The sequence below is a fragment of the Chanodichthys erythropterus genome, chromosome 19, assembly GCF_024489055.1.
Source record: "Chanodichthys erythropterus isolate Z2021 chromosome 19, ASM2448905v1, whole genome shotgun sequence".
Taxonomy (NCBI): domain Eukaryota; kingdom Metazoa; phylum Chordata; class Actinopteri; order Cypriniformes; family Xenocyprididae; genus Chanodichthys; species Chanodichthys erythropterus.
The window spans coordinates 19,401,881-19,418,337 of record NC_090239.1 but is presented as its reverse complement, the minus strand read 5'-3'; the positions used below and the strand labels follow the sequence as shown (position 1 = coordinate 19,418,337).

Below are 16,457 nucleotides of genomic sequence, written 5' to 3'. Positions count from 1 at the left end.
GCTCTGGGACGACAGCAGGCTGCTCTGGGACGACAGCAGGCTGCTCGGGCTGCTCTGGGACGACAGCAGGCTGCTCGGGCTGCTCGGGCTGCTCTGGGACGACAGCAGGCTGCTCGGGCTGCTCTGGGACGACAGCAGGCTGCTCGGGCTGCTCTGGGACGACAGCAGGCTGCTCGGGCTGCTCTGGGACGACAGCAGGCTGCTCGGGCTGCTCTGGGACGACAGCAGGCTGCTCTGGGACGACAGCAGGCTGCTCGGGCTGCTCTGGGACGACAGCAGGCTGCTCTGGGACGACAGCAGGCTGCTCGGGCTGCTCTGGGACGACAGCAGGCTGCTCGGGCTGCTCTGGGACGACAGCAGGCTGCTCGGGCTGCTCTGGGACGACAGCAGGCTGCTCGGGCTGCTCTGGGACGACAGCAGGCTGCTCTGGGACGACAGCAGGCTGCTCTGGGACGACAGCAGGCTGCTCTGGGACGACAGCAGGCTGCTCGGGCTGCTCTGCGACGACAGCAGGCTGCTCGGGCTGCTCTGGGACGACAGCAGGCTGCTCGGGCTGCTCTGGGACGACAGCAGGCTGCTCGGGCTGCTCTGGGACGACAGCAGGCTGCTCGGGCCGCTCTGGGACGACAGCAGGCTGCTCGGGCTGGCAGACTGCTCCAAAGTCCATAGAGCCCAAGTTCATCCTCAGCGCACGCAGGACAGCCAAAACATAAAAAGTGAGCACAGCCCTCTGGGCCAAGACAGGACTGACCAGGAGAGCAGGCTGCTCAGGAGCGGGCTCACTGGCTGGAGCGGGCTCGGGCTGCTCTAAGTGCATCCTCCAGGCACGCAAGACCGCCAAAACATAAAAAGTGAAGACAGTCCTCTTGGCCATCATAGGACTGACAGGGAGAGCATGCGGGCTCTGGAGCGGACTCACTGGCTGGAGCGGGCTCACTGGCTGGAGCGGGCTCACTGGCTGGAGCGGGCTCACTGGCTGGAGCGGACTCACTGGCTGGAGCGGGCTCACTGGCTGGAGCGGGCTCACTGGCTGGAGCGGACTCACTGGCTGGAGCGGACTCACTGGCTGGAGCGGACTCACTGGCTGGAGCGGACTCACTGGCTGGAGCGGACTCACTGGCTGGAGCGGACTCACTGGCTGGAGCGGTCTCGGGCTGCTCTGAGTGCATCCTCCAGGCACGCAAGACTGCCAAAACATAAAAGGTGAAGACAGTCCTCTTGGCCATCATAGGACTGACAGGGAGAGCATGCGGGACTGGAGCGGACTCACTGGCTGGAGCGGACTCACTGGCTGGAGCGGGCTCTGGAGTGGACTCACTGGCTGGAGCAGGCTCTGGAGTGGACTCACTGGATGAAGCGGACTCCCTGACTGGAGTGGGCTCTGTAGTGGACTCACTGGCTGGAGCGGACTCACTGGCTGGAGCGGACTCACTGGCTGGAGCGGACTCACTGGCTGGAGCGGACTCACTGGCTGGAGCGGACTCACTGGCTGGAGCGGACTCACTGGCTGGAGCGGACTCACTGGCTGGAGCGGACTCACTGGCTGGAGCGGACTCACTGGCTGGAGCGGACTCACTGGCTGGAGCGGACTCGGGCTGCTCTGAGTGCATCCTCCAGGCACGCAAGACTGCCAAAACATAAAAGGTGAAGACAGTCCTCTTGGCCATCATAGGACTGACAGGGAGAGCATGCGGGACTGGAGCGGACTCACTGGCTGGAGCGGACTCACTGGCTGGAGCGGACTCTGGAGTGGACTCACTGGCTAGAGCAGGCTCTGGAGTGGACTCACTGGATGAAGCGGACTCCCTGACTGGAGTGGGCTCTGTAGTGGACTCACTGGCTGGAGCGGACTCACTGGCTGGAGCGGACTCACTGGCTGGAGCGGACTCACTGGCTGGAGCGGACTCACTGGCTGGAGCGGACTCACTGGCTGGAGCGGACTCACTGGCTGGAGCGGACTCGGGCTGCTCTGAGTGCATCCTCCAGGCACGCAAGACTGCCAAAACATAAAAGGTGAAGACAGTCCTCTTGGCCATCATAGGACTGACAGGGAGAGCATGCGGGACTGGAGCGGACTCACTGGCTGGAGCGGACTCACTGGCTGGAGCGGACTCTGGAGTGGACTCACTGGCTAGAGCAGGCTCTGGAGTGGACTCACTGGATGAAGCGGACTCCCTGACTGGAGTGGGCTCTGTAGTGGACTCACTGGCTCGAGCGGACTCACTGGCTCGAGCGGACTCACTGGCTCGAGCGGACTCACTGGCTCGAGCGGACTCACTGGCTCGAGCGGACTCACTGGCTCGAGCGGACTCACTGGCTCGAGCGGACTCACTGGCTCGAGCGGACTCACTGGCTCGAGCGGACTCACTGGCTCGAGCGGACTCACTGGCTCGAGCGGACTCACTGGCTCGAGCGGACTCACTGGCTCGAGCGGACTCACTGGCTCGAGCGGACTCACTGGCTCGAGCGGACTCACTGGCTCGAGCGGACTCACTGGCTCGAGCGGACTCACTGGCTCGAGCGGACTCACTGGCTCGAGCGGACTCACTGGCTCGAGCGGACTCACTGGCTCGAGCGGACTCACTGGCTCGAGCGGACTCACTGGCTCGAGCGGACTCACTGGCTCGAGCGGACTCACTGGCTCGAGCGGACTCACTGGCTCGAGCGGACTCACTGGCTCGAGCGGACTCACTGGCTCGAGCGGACTCACTGGCTCGAGCGGACTCACTGGCTCGAGCGGACTCACTGGCTCGAGCGGACTCGGGCTGCTCTGAGTGCATCCTCCAGGCACGCAAGACTGCCAAAACATAAAAGGTGAAGACAGTCCTCTTGGCCATCATAGGACTGACAGGGAGAGCATGCGGGACTGGAGCGGACTCACTGGCTGGAGCGGACTCACTGGCTGGAGCGGGCTCTGGAGTGGACTCACTGGCTGGAGCAGGCTCTGGAGTGGACTCACTGGATGAAGCGGACTCCCTGACTGGAGTGGGCTCTGTAGTGGACTCACTGGCTGGAGCGGACTCACTGGCTGGAGCGGACTCACTGGCTGGAGCGGACTCACTGGCTGGAGCGGACTCACTGGCTGGAGCGGACTCACTGGCTGGAGCGGACTCGGGCTGCTCTGAGTGCATCCTCCAGGCACGCAAGACTGCCAAAACATAAAAGGTGAAGACAGTCCTCTTGGCCATCATAGGACTGACAGGGAGAGCATGCGGGACTGGAGTGGACTCACTGGCTAGAGCAGGCTCTGGAGTGGACTCACTGGCTGGCGGAGGAATCCGGAAGCTCATGCTGCTGGATCTTGCAGTGGTGGTTTGTTCTGTCACGGTGCACACAAGAACAAGATGGTAGGATCCAGTTGCAACATTTATTAAAGGGTAATCCAAGGTCAAAATCCAGAGAACAGGCAAGGGTCAAAATCCATATAACAGTCCACAAAAAACAGAAAGCCAGAGGTAACAAAAAGTGCTCGTAACAATACATAACAAACCACAACCAAGGACAGAAACAACTGAGACTAAATAGACAGACACTAATGAACAAACACAAAACAGCTGAGTGCAATGACAATGAGATAATGAGTCCAGGGAAGTGTCTTATGGGTAATGTAGTTAGACAGGTGACAAAAATCCATGTTGGAGTGCCCTCTGGTGGCTAAACGGGGCACTCCAACTCATGATCATGACAAAAATGTGTGGCAGATGAACAGTTGTCTGCAGTAAATATGTTCCTACTTGCAAAAATTTGCAAATCTTAAAGATTTCTATATGGGTCATGTGTGTAAAATTGTGTGTAAAATTGATGTAGAAACTGTGTTTGTTTATAAAGTAAGAAAGAAAAATAAACATAATTATTTGTAGAAAATCAAAAACAAGATATTTAAGTAATACCTGAAATAAATAAATGATAAAATAAATTTCTTTCAAATATTCAGCGAAGAAACACTCAGTCATGACTGAAATTACATAGGAAATGAATACAGGTCATTTTTGACCCATGTGTGTAAAATTGATGTAGACAGACAAAAACTGTGTTTGTTTATAAAGTAAGAAAGAAAAAATTAACATAATGATTTTTTACAATCAAAAACAAGATATTTAAGGAATACCTGGAATAAATGAATGATAAAATACATTTCTTTTAAAGATTCAGCAAAGAAACACTCAACCATGATTGAAATTACATAGGAAATGAATACGGGTCATTTTTGACCCATGTTGCGCATTAGAAGGGTAGTAATACAAAAATGATTTTTATTAAAAAAGTAAGAAAGAAAAAATTAAAATGAGGATTTGTGATGACCAAAAACAAGTTAATTGAGGAATACCTGGAATACTGAATGATTAAAATAATTTCTTGCAAAGATATAGAAAATAAAAACTCAGCCGGGTCATTTTTGACCCATGTTGTGCATCAAAGGGTTAATGTGGCGTGACAGATCGCTGAAGCACATCAGGTCAAGAGAGGTGGCAGCGCAAAGCGCATGTGAACTGATCATCTCCTCTGCTTTAAAGGTGCCCTAGAACTTTTTTTAAAAAGATGTAATATAAGTCTAAGGTGTCCCCTGAATGTGTCTGTGAAGTTTCAGCTCAAAATACCCCATTTAATTCATTTTTTTAACTGCCTATTTTGGGGCATAATTAGAAATGAGCCGATTCAGGGTGTGTGGCCCTTTAAATCTGGTGCTCCACGCCCCAAGAGCTCACGCTTGCCTTAAACAACATAAAAAAAGTTATGCTAAAACTAATATACAGCTAATATAACCCTAATATAACAGCTAATATAATATGCTAAAACTAAACAGCTAATATAACCCTCAAAATGGATCTTTACAAAGTGTTCATCATGCAGCATGTCTAATCTCATAAGTACAGTGTTTATTTTGATGTTTACATTGATTCTGAATGAGTTTGAGGCTATGCTCCGTGGCTAACGGCTAATGCTAACTGTTGGAGAGATTTATAAAGAATGAAATTGTGTTTATACATTATACAGACTGCAAGTGTTTAAAAATGAAAATAGCGACGGCTCGTCTCCGTGAATACAGTAAGAAACGATGGTAACTTTAGCCACATTTAACAGTACATTAGCAACATGCTAACGAAACATTTAGAAAGACAATTTACAAATATCACTTAAAATATCATGTTATCATGGATCATGTCAGTTATTATTGCTCCATCTGCCATTTTTTGCTATTGTTCTTGCTTGCTTACCTAGTCTGTTGATTCAGCTCTGCACAGATCCAGACGTTCTGCCCTTGTCTAATGCCTTTCATAATGTTGGGAACATGGGCTGGCATATGAAAATATTGAGGGCGTACACCCCGACTGTTACGTAACAGTCGGTGTTATGTTGAGATTCGCCTGTTCTTCGGAGGTCTTTTAAACAAATGAGATTTATATAAGAAGGAGGAAACAATGGAGTTTGAGACTCACTGTATGTCATTTCCATGTACTAAACTCTTGTTATTTAACTATGCTGAGGTAAATTCAATTTTTGAATCTAGGGCACCTTTAATACCAGTTACAGTGTGAAATAAATATGAATGAACACCTCAAGTTATGTTGAAAGATACAGTACAACTTACCGAAATCCGTATCCTGTCTCATGGAATAGCTTAGAATATTTCAACCGCGAAAGACGTCAATAAAACAGCTTGAAAGCAATGTCACATACCGTCACATTTACCTCAGACAAAACCATTAGTGACCATAACTTCCAGCTAGAAAAATTAACTCTAGAGAGGAGCATTTTATGGTAATGTAGTACCAGCTAATTTCCATGTAGTTTACAGCATTAGTTGAGAGATTTTTTTCCCTTGAAAATATTTGCCATGTACTGTTCCTGATATATATCCAAAATTATCGATATTGAATCAAATCAAATTGAAACGAAATCAAATCGGATTGCAAGCTTGTGAATCGAAACCAAATCGAATTTTGTGTCAACACCCGGCCCCAGACGCTAATGTGGTCGAATGCATTTGAATAGCCACAAAAGGCCGCCTACTCTCCCCTACTGACCTAATGTGTAAACATTATGGGAAGCGTGTTTGCCAAACGGGATTTAAACTTTGCCGGCTGAAGACCTAAATTTGGTTTGAAAACGAAAAACATATAAAACACAATGTTCTCTCAACATTCCTGATTTCTAACATGGACTTGCATTTGGCGTGGTCTTGCGGCTATCAGAGCAGAAACAAAAGCTCTGTATGTTTTATGTTGTCTCTGGGCATGTTTATATGTAAATTGCTCAAGCTTATTTTGTCCATTAGATCAAAAGATAGGGGGGAAAAAAACACACATTTAACCGCCCATAGACCCTTTCCTGGAAGAAATCAGGACAGAAGTGGATGTGGACAAAAGAGACGGATTAAAACAACAGGTGTACACAGTATTTGTCTCCCTTGTCTACTTGTGATCCAATCAACCAAAACTCATCTTAATACTAGGTGTAAACAAGGCCAAGTTTGATGCATGCATTTCTCACCCATTTGAAAAGAAGTGTCCTGATGCAGTTTGTTGAGGCTCCAGTTGATGTCTGCTGAAGTTATCTTGATGAAAGAGAACCAGTTTGAGTCAGAGGATACATGATGAATGGAAAAACAAGGCCGCAGCATGGCACAAACTTAGAAGACTTCTAGCTCATCTTCCATTTCTCAGAATCAGCAAAGGGGAAGAAGTGGAAGGGGGCTTGATCTTGTGATCAGTAATCTTTTAAAGCATCAAGATGTCACACCCTTGGGAGGCGAGTGAGACAATAAGGAGTTGTTCCTTTGGAGGGAAAGAGTTAGCAAAATGTAATGTAAATGAATATAAAGGAAATTAAGGGTGTGTTCACACTTCGCAGGTTTGGCTCAATTAAAACAAACCTGATGCGATTGCTCTGTTAGTGCGGTTCATTTGAATACTGTAAGTGCGCACCAAACATGTGGACCAAGACTTGTGAAAAGATGGGTCTCAATCTGCTTCCAAACAAACTCTGGTGCGGTTTGACTGAAAAATAAACGCAACATGGGCCAAAAGCATGTAAACGAACCAAAAACAGGACATGATGTTACAAGATGCGACCCTGAGAAGGACAGAATGCTCAAGCATACCTGTTTTTTCTTGTCATAGTCGTAATGTTGCCCATCAAATTTCAGTACAAGGTGTCAGAACTGTGTCTCCTCAAAGCAGATCTTCATTTATGTGTTTGACGGAGGGATTTCTGCTGCCGTTTTGACTCCTTTACACATTTTATAAACATTGTATACCATCAAATGTACACACATAGTGTGAACACTAAGCGAACCAGGACTGAATGTATCATTTTGTTTTTTGGTCTGGACCAAAAGAACCAAACTACAAGCGTGAATGCAGAACCTGATTTAGCCAAGTACACTCTAAAAAGAAAAAAAAAGATTTGAGGGACAAGTTTGCAGTTTATGTCCAGTTTAGGCTTACAACCAGGGTTTGGTACTTTTACATCAGTGTTATTCACTTATAATTTACCTATGATTTTAGGGATAACTTATGGGTAGGGTCAGGTTTAGGGGTAGGGATAAGGTTAGGACAAAATTTTTGGACAGGAATGTTGTTCCAGGATCAACAAAGTATGTTGACCTAGGAATGCGTCTAACTCTGCAAAAGGACGTGCAGTGTGAACACTCAAAAATTGCATTTCATAGATACCCACCATGCTATATATGTAATCTTGGGTACCTACAATGTGCCATTCTGAATCAAATCTTCTATCAAATCTCAGAAAGGTCACAGAAAAATATCTCTTTCTTACTGGGTACAGTATACTCAGAGCATGTTGACCTAGGACCTAAGAACCTACAATGTGCCATTCTGAATAATTCCTTCAATAGCATTTGAATTAATACATATGCAAAACAATGTTAAAGAACATATGATTACATAGAAAAATTAGATACATGATTGTACAAGTGATTATATCTGAAATGATTTTATATAGAGGTTATAGGATTAGGATGGACTGTGAATGCAGAGTGAAATTCCTTTGAGTTGTAAACCAGTCTGATCTTTTCTTACCACGGTACCCAGAGGCCTGGTGTTAACTGCATTTGGGGTGTTAGTTGCTTTTCAGGGGCAGTGCCATAGAACTCTACCTCATGGTCTGCTCGTTGAGTGAGGGCATTGTTAAATATAACAAATAATGGTGTATTGAATGGCATCTCAGTCGCTACATTATGATTCTACAAAATTTCTTTTTCTGCTCTACAGAAGAAAGAAAACCATACAGGTTTGGAATGACAAGAGGTTAAATGACAGTATTTTAGTTTTGGATGAACTATCCCTTTAAGGTTCATGAGACATTATGAATGTTATGTTCCACTCAGGCATTTTATATAAAACATGTACGTTTTGATCATAAAAAAGAACAATATTTCCTACATGAGCATGTGGTGTTTTTCTGTGTATTCTAGACAGTCCCTGCTTTCATTTGATTTTCACTTTACAAGTTTTTCCTGAAATAAGGAAGGATCCGTGAAAAGGGATTTACCCTCAGGCGTTGTTAGTGCAGCACTTTAAAGTAATTGCCTGAGAAAGTTTTTTTTGTGCTCTCCATCCTCATCATCTACATGGAGTTAAATTGAATGTATGATATCCTCCTCAGAGGGTCGTCTGTCTGGTTCCACAAGATGTGGAAACTTGTAAACTTGCTTTAATCTTACATTGAGATGCTGAATGTGTACTAAAATGGTGGACGTGTCTGCATTTGCAACCACAAGACATATCTTCACATTGACTAGAAAAAGATTATTAAAAAATAGACAGACTGACTGCAAACTTTCAGGAAAAGTGACTTGCCTGCACATGTTCCGTGCATTTATAAATGATGAATTGCTCATTAATATTTACATAAAGGGGATATGTAGCTTTTGTCTGGATGGATTCAGTTGAATGCACATTCTATCGTATTTAGATCATCTGTGTATTTCCACTGTCAAAGTTGACAGTGATGTCAGCATGCTACTTGAATGATGCAATTGTAGGAAATCAGTCCTAGGTTTTGAACAGTTTCTTATTTGTAGTATCCAGATAATCCAACACACCAGTATGGAGCATATTGATTATATTAAGATTTCAGTCTGAATATTGATCCAAGGACAGGTTGGAACCCAAGATATTATAACTCTTCACCTGATAAGATATTGCATAAAAGAATTGAGCCAAATGTTTAAAACATTTAAAAAAGCCAGTTAACAAAAATTGAAAATGGCCCATAGTTGAGTCAAAATGGCCCATAGTTGAGTCAATGACCTTATCAGATGTCCTATCTGTTAATTTATTCAAAAAAACAAACAAACAAACAAACAAAAAACTAAAAATGCAGTTCATACATACAATTGGAATAAAATGAGCATTGCATTTTTTGGGTGCAAAAAGTATCTGTAGTGATATGGTGACTACTGACTGATACTTTATGATATGAAAAACAAAACAAGGACCGTTGCAATCCCTCATGACTTTGTGTCAGCAAGTCTTAAAAAGGACAAATAATGGGACCTTTTTTAAAAACATTGATATTTACAGTATAAATTCACCACATAAAGTGCATAGTTAGGATACCAAAAAGTTTATCAGTTTTAGTACGTATAAGAAAATGCTTTCTAATATTTTTTTTTTATTTATTGTTGACATCAAAGGGATATATGTACAGTAGTTCCAATCAAACTCTGCAGTATTTATCTGTCACTTGACATTAGCCAAGTTAGTTTACAGATGCCAACATTTGTTAGGTCTGGCAGGAGGTACATACTAATCATACTAATACATATAAATCTACAAGTGCCTGTCGTTGCAAGATGAAGCTACAACAATTAGGATTTAGGTAACACTTTAGAACCCTGTCGGTCACACTTTAAATTAGGGTCCAATTCTCACTGTTAACTATTAACTACAATTTTTTTCCCCTCAATAAACTCCTAAGTACTGCTTATTAATAGTTTAGTTAGTAAGGTAGTTGTTAAGTTTAGGTATTGGGTAGGTTTAGGGATGTATAATATGGTCATGTATAAGGCATTAATATGTGCTTTATAAGCAGGGACGCACATAACTTTTTTGGTCTGGTTCTCAAGGAAACACTGGAGATGTTGCTTGGTACTCACGCTTTGCTCTCATCACTATCTTCTTTATTCTCGAACATGGTAGATGATGATGATGTTTTTTTGTTTTGTTTTTTTAGTTAATTAACATTAATGACACAGACAACAGCAAGAATATTAGGCTGCTGTCACTTTAAGACACACATCCGGTTTCTTTCTCAACTGTTTGCTAATGACATAACCGAGATAATACTTGCCGAGAAAGGTATTTTGACATAGTTTTGTGTATATGTGTCCCTTCAAGTGAAATTAAATATGAAAGAGGAATCAATTTGGTGTTCGAGCGCTGTCTGAAACTCTCTCTGCGTGCGCATGCTTGGGGTATGGCACAGATATCAGCTCGCGAGTCACGATTTTCGCCTCTTCTTCCGCTTTTAAAATTGTTTGAATGTGTTAATCGACCCTTCGCAAAGACTCGCCCCCATGCTTTGTCCGACAAGCCATGGCGCTATCACGCCACATGCAGTGAAAAATACAGCATAGAGGACACTGACAACATGTCAACAGACAAGACAGAGCAGGTTACTTATGATATGAAAGTCCCAGCTTTCAAATTGTGTAATTTGTTAAGAAATTCAAACAATAAAAAACGTCTCTTTAATGTGACGAAGGGTCAATTGGCAAGACAAAACACGTCCAAATGATAAACTTTCATTCTATGATGGTTAAATTTAGCACTTAATCCGCGAATCACATGCGTGCCGAACCATTGGACCTTATCCGTACGGATCACGGATTAACTGCACCTCTAATAATTAAAGATCACACTTATCATCATGATTGCTATCTTACCAGAGATGGAGAAAAATCCTACTCCAGTAAGTAAACATGTCCCAAAAAGGGGACCTGTTCACACTGCTTATGTGCACCCCTATTTATAAGTACTAATAAACAGCCAGTATCCTAGTAATATGCATGATAATAAGCAACTAGTGAGAATTATACCCTAAACTAAAGAGTTACCTATTGTTCTGTCATTAATGAATAACTATACACAAGAACAAATGTGTAACGCAATATTAACATTCTAGTAACTTATAAACTAAGTAACTCTGATTATCAAATTAGTAGCGCTTAGGCCTAGCTGAATGAGAGGTTTCACTATTAACTAATCAATTACTACTATTTTTTTCATACTTCCCATAGGACTACAAAGAACTACAATATACAGGACTAAATAATTAATGCATAATGTATAATATAATTAATTCTAAGTGAAGATCATGGTAACCCATTAGTAATGGCTCAAGTGTTACTACAGTACTTCCTTCTAAAGGAATTACTATTATTTGGAACAGTATTCTGAAGTGAAAAGCATAATAACTCTCTAGTAATGACTGACGTCACTGTAGCTTTTGAGGTTTTTGTAAGGTTTTGTGTAGTAATTCCTTTAGAAGGATGTAGTAACACATGAGTCATTAGACTCATTACTAACAAAAACCTTACAAAAACCAAAAAAGCTTAAGTCAAGTCAAGTCACCTTTATTTATATAGCGCTTTTTACAATGCAGATTGTGTCAAAGCAGCTTTACATTGATAACTGGTACATAATTTGGCTGCACAGCAGCTCTTCAAGAATAGTGTCAATGCAGGCAGATCAGAAGCACTGTTGAATAAATGTCAAGAAAACTGTTGAATATCAAATGTCAAGTCAAATGTCAAGTGTCCCCAACCAAGCAAGCCAAAGGCGACAGCGGCAAGGAACCCAAACTCCAACAGGTGACATCAGGTGGCAAACAAGTTGCAAATAGGTGTTAAAATGGAGAAGAAGAAAAACCTTGGGAGAAACCAGGCTTAGTCGGGGGACCAGTTCTCCTCTGGCGAACAGTGCTTTGTTACGAATCAGGTTGCTATCATAAGTCTGTGAGTGATAAGTCCTACAGTGACTTCAGTCAGTACTAGGGAGTTATCATGCTTTTCAATTTAGAATACTGTTCAAAATAATTATTAATTCCTTCTGAAGGATTTTTTAAATATTTAAGTCATTACTAGTGGGCTTCCATGATCTTCACTTCAGAGTTAATTATAGATTATGCATTATCCACATTAATTATGAACCTGTATTAGGAGTCCTCTTGAAGGTACGAAAAAAATAGCAGTTGTTGATTATCTAATAGTGAAATACCTCTTTCAACTGCACTTTTACTTACTAATTTGTTAATCAGAGTTTCTTGTTAGTTAGAATGTTAATATTGCTCACTTGTTCCTGTGTAGTTATTCATTAATGACGGAACGGTATTATAAAGTGTTACCATGAATTGTAAACCTGTCAACGTGTCAGTCCTGCACCAGTAAAATTAGGAAAGAATTCATCTGGAATTTCATGGTTGATCACAGCTGTGACATAATGTGATGGGAGGACAACAGGATTCCTAAGAGGGCATATCACAGACACACCTTATAGCAAGATTAAATGACAGCATATATTGTATGAGAAAAAACTGATTAATAAAACTGAACTGATCCAAACTGACTATGAGGAGCACTGAGCTGCATACCTATGTAAACAACCCAGGACCCTCTGGCCTTGGGCTGGTGAATGCAATTTATTCCTGTCTCTCTTTATAATGTCATTTGTACAAAGGTACTTCTTTAGATGCTAGCTTGGGGGGGCAAAAACGGAAGCTCTTTATCTTTAAATCGAGAGTTGTTTTGGATCCAACCCCTTTTTACTGTGTCGCTCCAGGTTAAAATTTAATCCCTAATAAGCACAGCAGACATTTTTTGGCAGATATGGAGAATGCAAAAGTAACACATGGAAGCAACTGAGTGTTGTTGTGCGCTCTTCACGTACGTATCCCCCCAGAGACCACAGCCCAGATTCATTAGACCACTGAGTTGTTCCAGTGCTCAGCACATCCTTAGGAACATCTGTGTTTTCGTGTTACATAAGTCAGTGTGCAGAACCGTGTTTTTCACTTTGATCTTTTCAGCTGTCAAGGGAGAATAAGCAAATATACAAGATAAGCAAGTAGCAAGACATAATAGTATAAGCTCAGAAATCATTGCTTGACACCAATAGAAAAATCCAAAATTGTTACTGTAATGCTAACCTGTCGATTAGCACCACAGGAACGATCTGAGATGACATAGTACCAGATCAATTTACTGATCGTTGTACACATTCAGTGCAGATATAACACTTCTTCCATCACAGCACAGGTGAAATACTCTATTTTAGATTCAACTATTTAAAGGGTTAGTTCACACAAAAATGAAAATAGATGAATGAATTCCGAAGATGAACGAAGTTCTTACGGGTGTAGAACGACAAAGGGTGAGGAATAAATGACATAATTTTCATTTTTGGGTGAACTAACCCTTTAAGACTAAAATATATTTGGTCCTAAATCCCACAGACCACCTACAGCTTGGATCATTCAAAAACAGTAAAAAAAATTTTTTCATTTTTTATTATTTCATTTTTATTTTGGTTTCCTATTATAATGAGGGGCTGCATAGTGTGATTGATACGCTTGCACCTGTAAAAACTCAGACTGTATGTTTTTCTCATTCTGCACCTTGGTTTACACCTGAACTGAGGGAGCTTAAAGGTGCCATCGAATGTTTTTTTACAAGATGTAATATAAGTCTAAGGTGTCCCCTGAATGTGTCTGTGAAGTTTTAGCTCAAAATACCCCATAGATTTTTTTTAATTAATTTTTTTTAACTGCCTATTTTGGGTCATCATTAACTATGCACCGATTCAGGGGCTGCTGGCCCTTTAAATCTCATGCTCCCTGCCCATCGAGCTTGTGACTCTATAATACAGTGCATTTACAAAGTTCACACAGCTAATATAACCCTCATATGGATCTTTACAAGATGTTTGTCATGTACGCTGCATGCATGCTTCAGGTCATGTGAGTATAGTATTTATTTGGATGATTAACATTTGATTCTGAATGAGTTTGAGGCTGAGCTCCGTGGCTAAAGCTAACATTACACACTGTTGGAGAGATTTATAAAGAATGAAGTTGTGTTTATGCATTATACAGACTGTAAGTGTTTAAAAATTAAAATAACGACAGCTCTTGTCTCTGTGAATACAGTAAGAAACGATGGTAACTTTAACCAACAGTAGCCTACATTAGCAACATGCTAACGAAACATTTAGAAAGACAGTTTACAAATATCACTAAAAATATCATGTTATCATGGATCATGTCAGTTATTATTGCTCCATCTGCCATTTTTCACTATTGTTCTTGCTTGCTTACCTAGTCTGATGATTCAGCTGTGCACAGATCCAGACGTTACTGGCTGCCCTTGTCTAATGCCTTTCATAATGTTGGGAACATGGGCTGTCATATGCAAATATTGGGGGCGTACACCCCGACGGTTACGTAACAGTCGGTGTTATGTTGAGATTCGCCTGTTCTTCGGAGGTCTTTTAAACAAATGAGATTTATATAAGAAGGAGGAAACAATGGAGTTTGAAACTCAATGTATGTATTTTCCATGTATTGAACTCTTGTTATTCAACTATGCCAAGGTAAATTCAATTTTTAATTCTAGGGCACCTTTAAAACTAAGGGATGTCGCTTGGAATGTCTATGCATTAAAACTGGACTTACTGTTCATAAAGATATGTATGCAGATCACATGCTCTCTTACAAGAATGCTCTCTTGACCACTAAATCTGATTACTATTCTACTATAATCAGGTCAGATGAAGGGAACACTAGGTCTTTGTTTACTACAGTAAATAACATCTTACAGCCACCTGATACCTTTCCTTCCCACCTATATTCTAGTGATTTGTGTAACAAATTTATGACATTTTTTATAATTAAAATTGACAATATCCATCAAGAATTGACTCCTCAAAATAAGATGGCATGTAATCTGTCGTTTCTGTTTTACTCACTTCTTTCTTCATTTTTAGGGCCCAAGCGAAAATTCGCGCAGGGCCCTCTTGTTCTTCTAAGGATTATTAGGGCCCAAGCGAAAATTCGCGCAGGGCCCTCTTGTTCTTCTAAGGATTATTATTATTTTTTTTTTTTTTTATTTTTTTTTTTTTTCCGTCTTCCGGGGCTTTTTGGGGGCCTTAACATGCTCAAAAACTCTTGAAAATTGGCACACACATTGGAATCCGCGGCCATTAGGACGCCGGAGAGGCTGGTACCCGGGCGTGGCAGGGGGGCTCGACAGCGCCCCCTTGAAAAAAGTCTGAAAATTTGGTCCATATATTAAACATGCTTGCACGTATTAGTATGAAACTCGGTACACATATAGACCTCATCGGGCCGAACAACTTTCGCGCTCTAAGTTAATCGCCACGCCAACAGGAAGTCAGCTATTAAGGGTTGTTTGAAAAACGCATGCTCTGGAATTTGATATACTCCTCCTAGACGATTAATCCGATCGCCACCAAACTCGGTCAGCATGAAGTCAAGACACTGATGATTAAAAATTGCCAGGGGATTTTTGATATCTCGAACGGTTTGGCCGTGGCGAGGCAACGAATTTATGGCGAGAAAAAGGAAACAGGAAATGTGTTATAACGTCTTAATACATATATTGATCTTTATGAAACTTCACGAGTGTGTTCGTTATAGGAGTCTGATCACATGGATGTGACTATTGTGAGTCAAAGTTATAGCGCCACCAACTGGCAGCAGGAAGTGTATCACTTTTTGAAATGTTTTGAGATCACCCTCTTATTTTTACCTGATTTGCTTTAAACTTCATCAGTGTAATGTCAATACACAGCAGATGTAGACCTATGACAGGATTTTTGATATTTGAAATATTGTTGCCATGGCAACAGGTCAAACTGTAATAATATTCTTGAGTGTTTTTGAGGCTCTTAACATGCTTCAAATTGCATGAAACTCGACACACACATCAATATTGTCAACCAGTAGACATGGACAAAGCCATAGAAATGGGCGTGGTGGAGGGGCTCAGTAGCGCCACCTTTTGACAAAAGTGTGGGGTTTATTTTTTACTACATTCACCAAACTCGGTACACATATTATTCTCATCAAGCCGGACAATTTTCTAATTTACATTCATTAGCTCCGACCAACAGGAAGTCAGCTATTTTGGTTTGAATGTTAATTTTTTGAAAAAACAGGCTATGAATTTTATACTACTACTCCTACAGGGTTTATCCAATTTACACCAAGCTTTTTAACTTGTTGCGAACTCATTGTTGTTGTTTAATTGCAAACGGATTTTGGATATCTCAAACGGTTTGGCCGTGGCGAGGCAACGAATTTATAGCGAGAAAAGGGAAACAGGAAATGTGTTATAACTTCTGCATACATTGATTGATGTTTATGAAACTTCAGGAGTGTGTTGGTTGTAGTAGTCTGATCACATGGATGTA

At 42.2% G+C, this 16,457-nt stretch overlaps 1 protein-coding gene across 2 annotated transcripts in view; it reads right to left on the bottom strand.

Annotated features, from left to right (window-relative positions):
• Nucleotides 1-16,457, bottom strand: part of snx29 (sorting nexin 29) — a 212,957-nt gene that overhangs the window by 15,203 nt on the left and 181,297 nt on the right. Inside the window, exon 21 of one of the 2 annotated variants that reach the window (XM_067368584.1) lies at nucleotides 12,995-13,053. The exons of the other annotated variant lie outside the window; for it this stretch is intronic. Coding sequence (XP_067224685.1) covers nucleotides 13,050-13,053 — 4 coding nt within the window. The 3' untranslated portion in view covers nucleotides 12,995-13,049. Of the gene's footprint in view, nucleotides 1-12,994; nucleotides 13,054-16,457 lie in introns of those variants that run through there. 2 annotated transcript variants of the gene reach the window in all.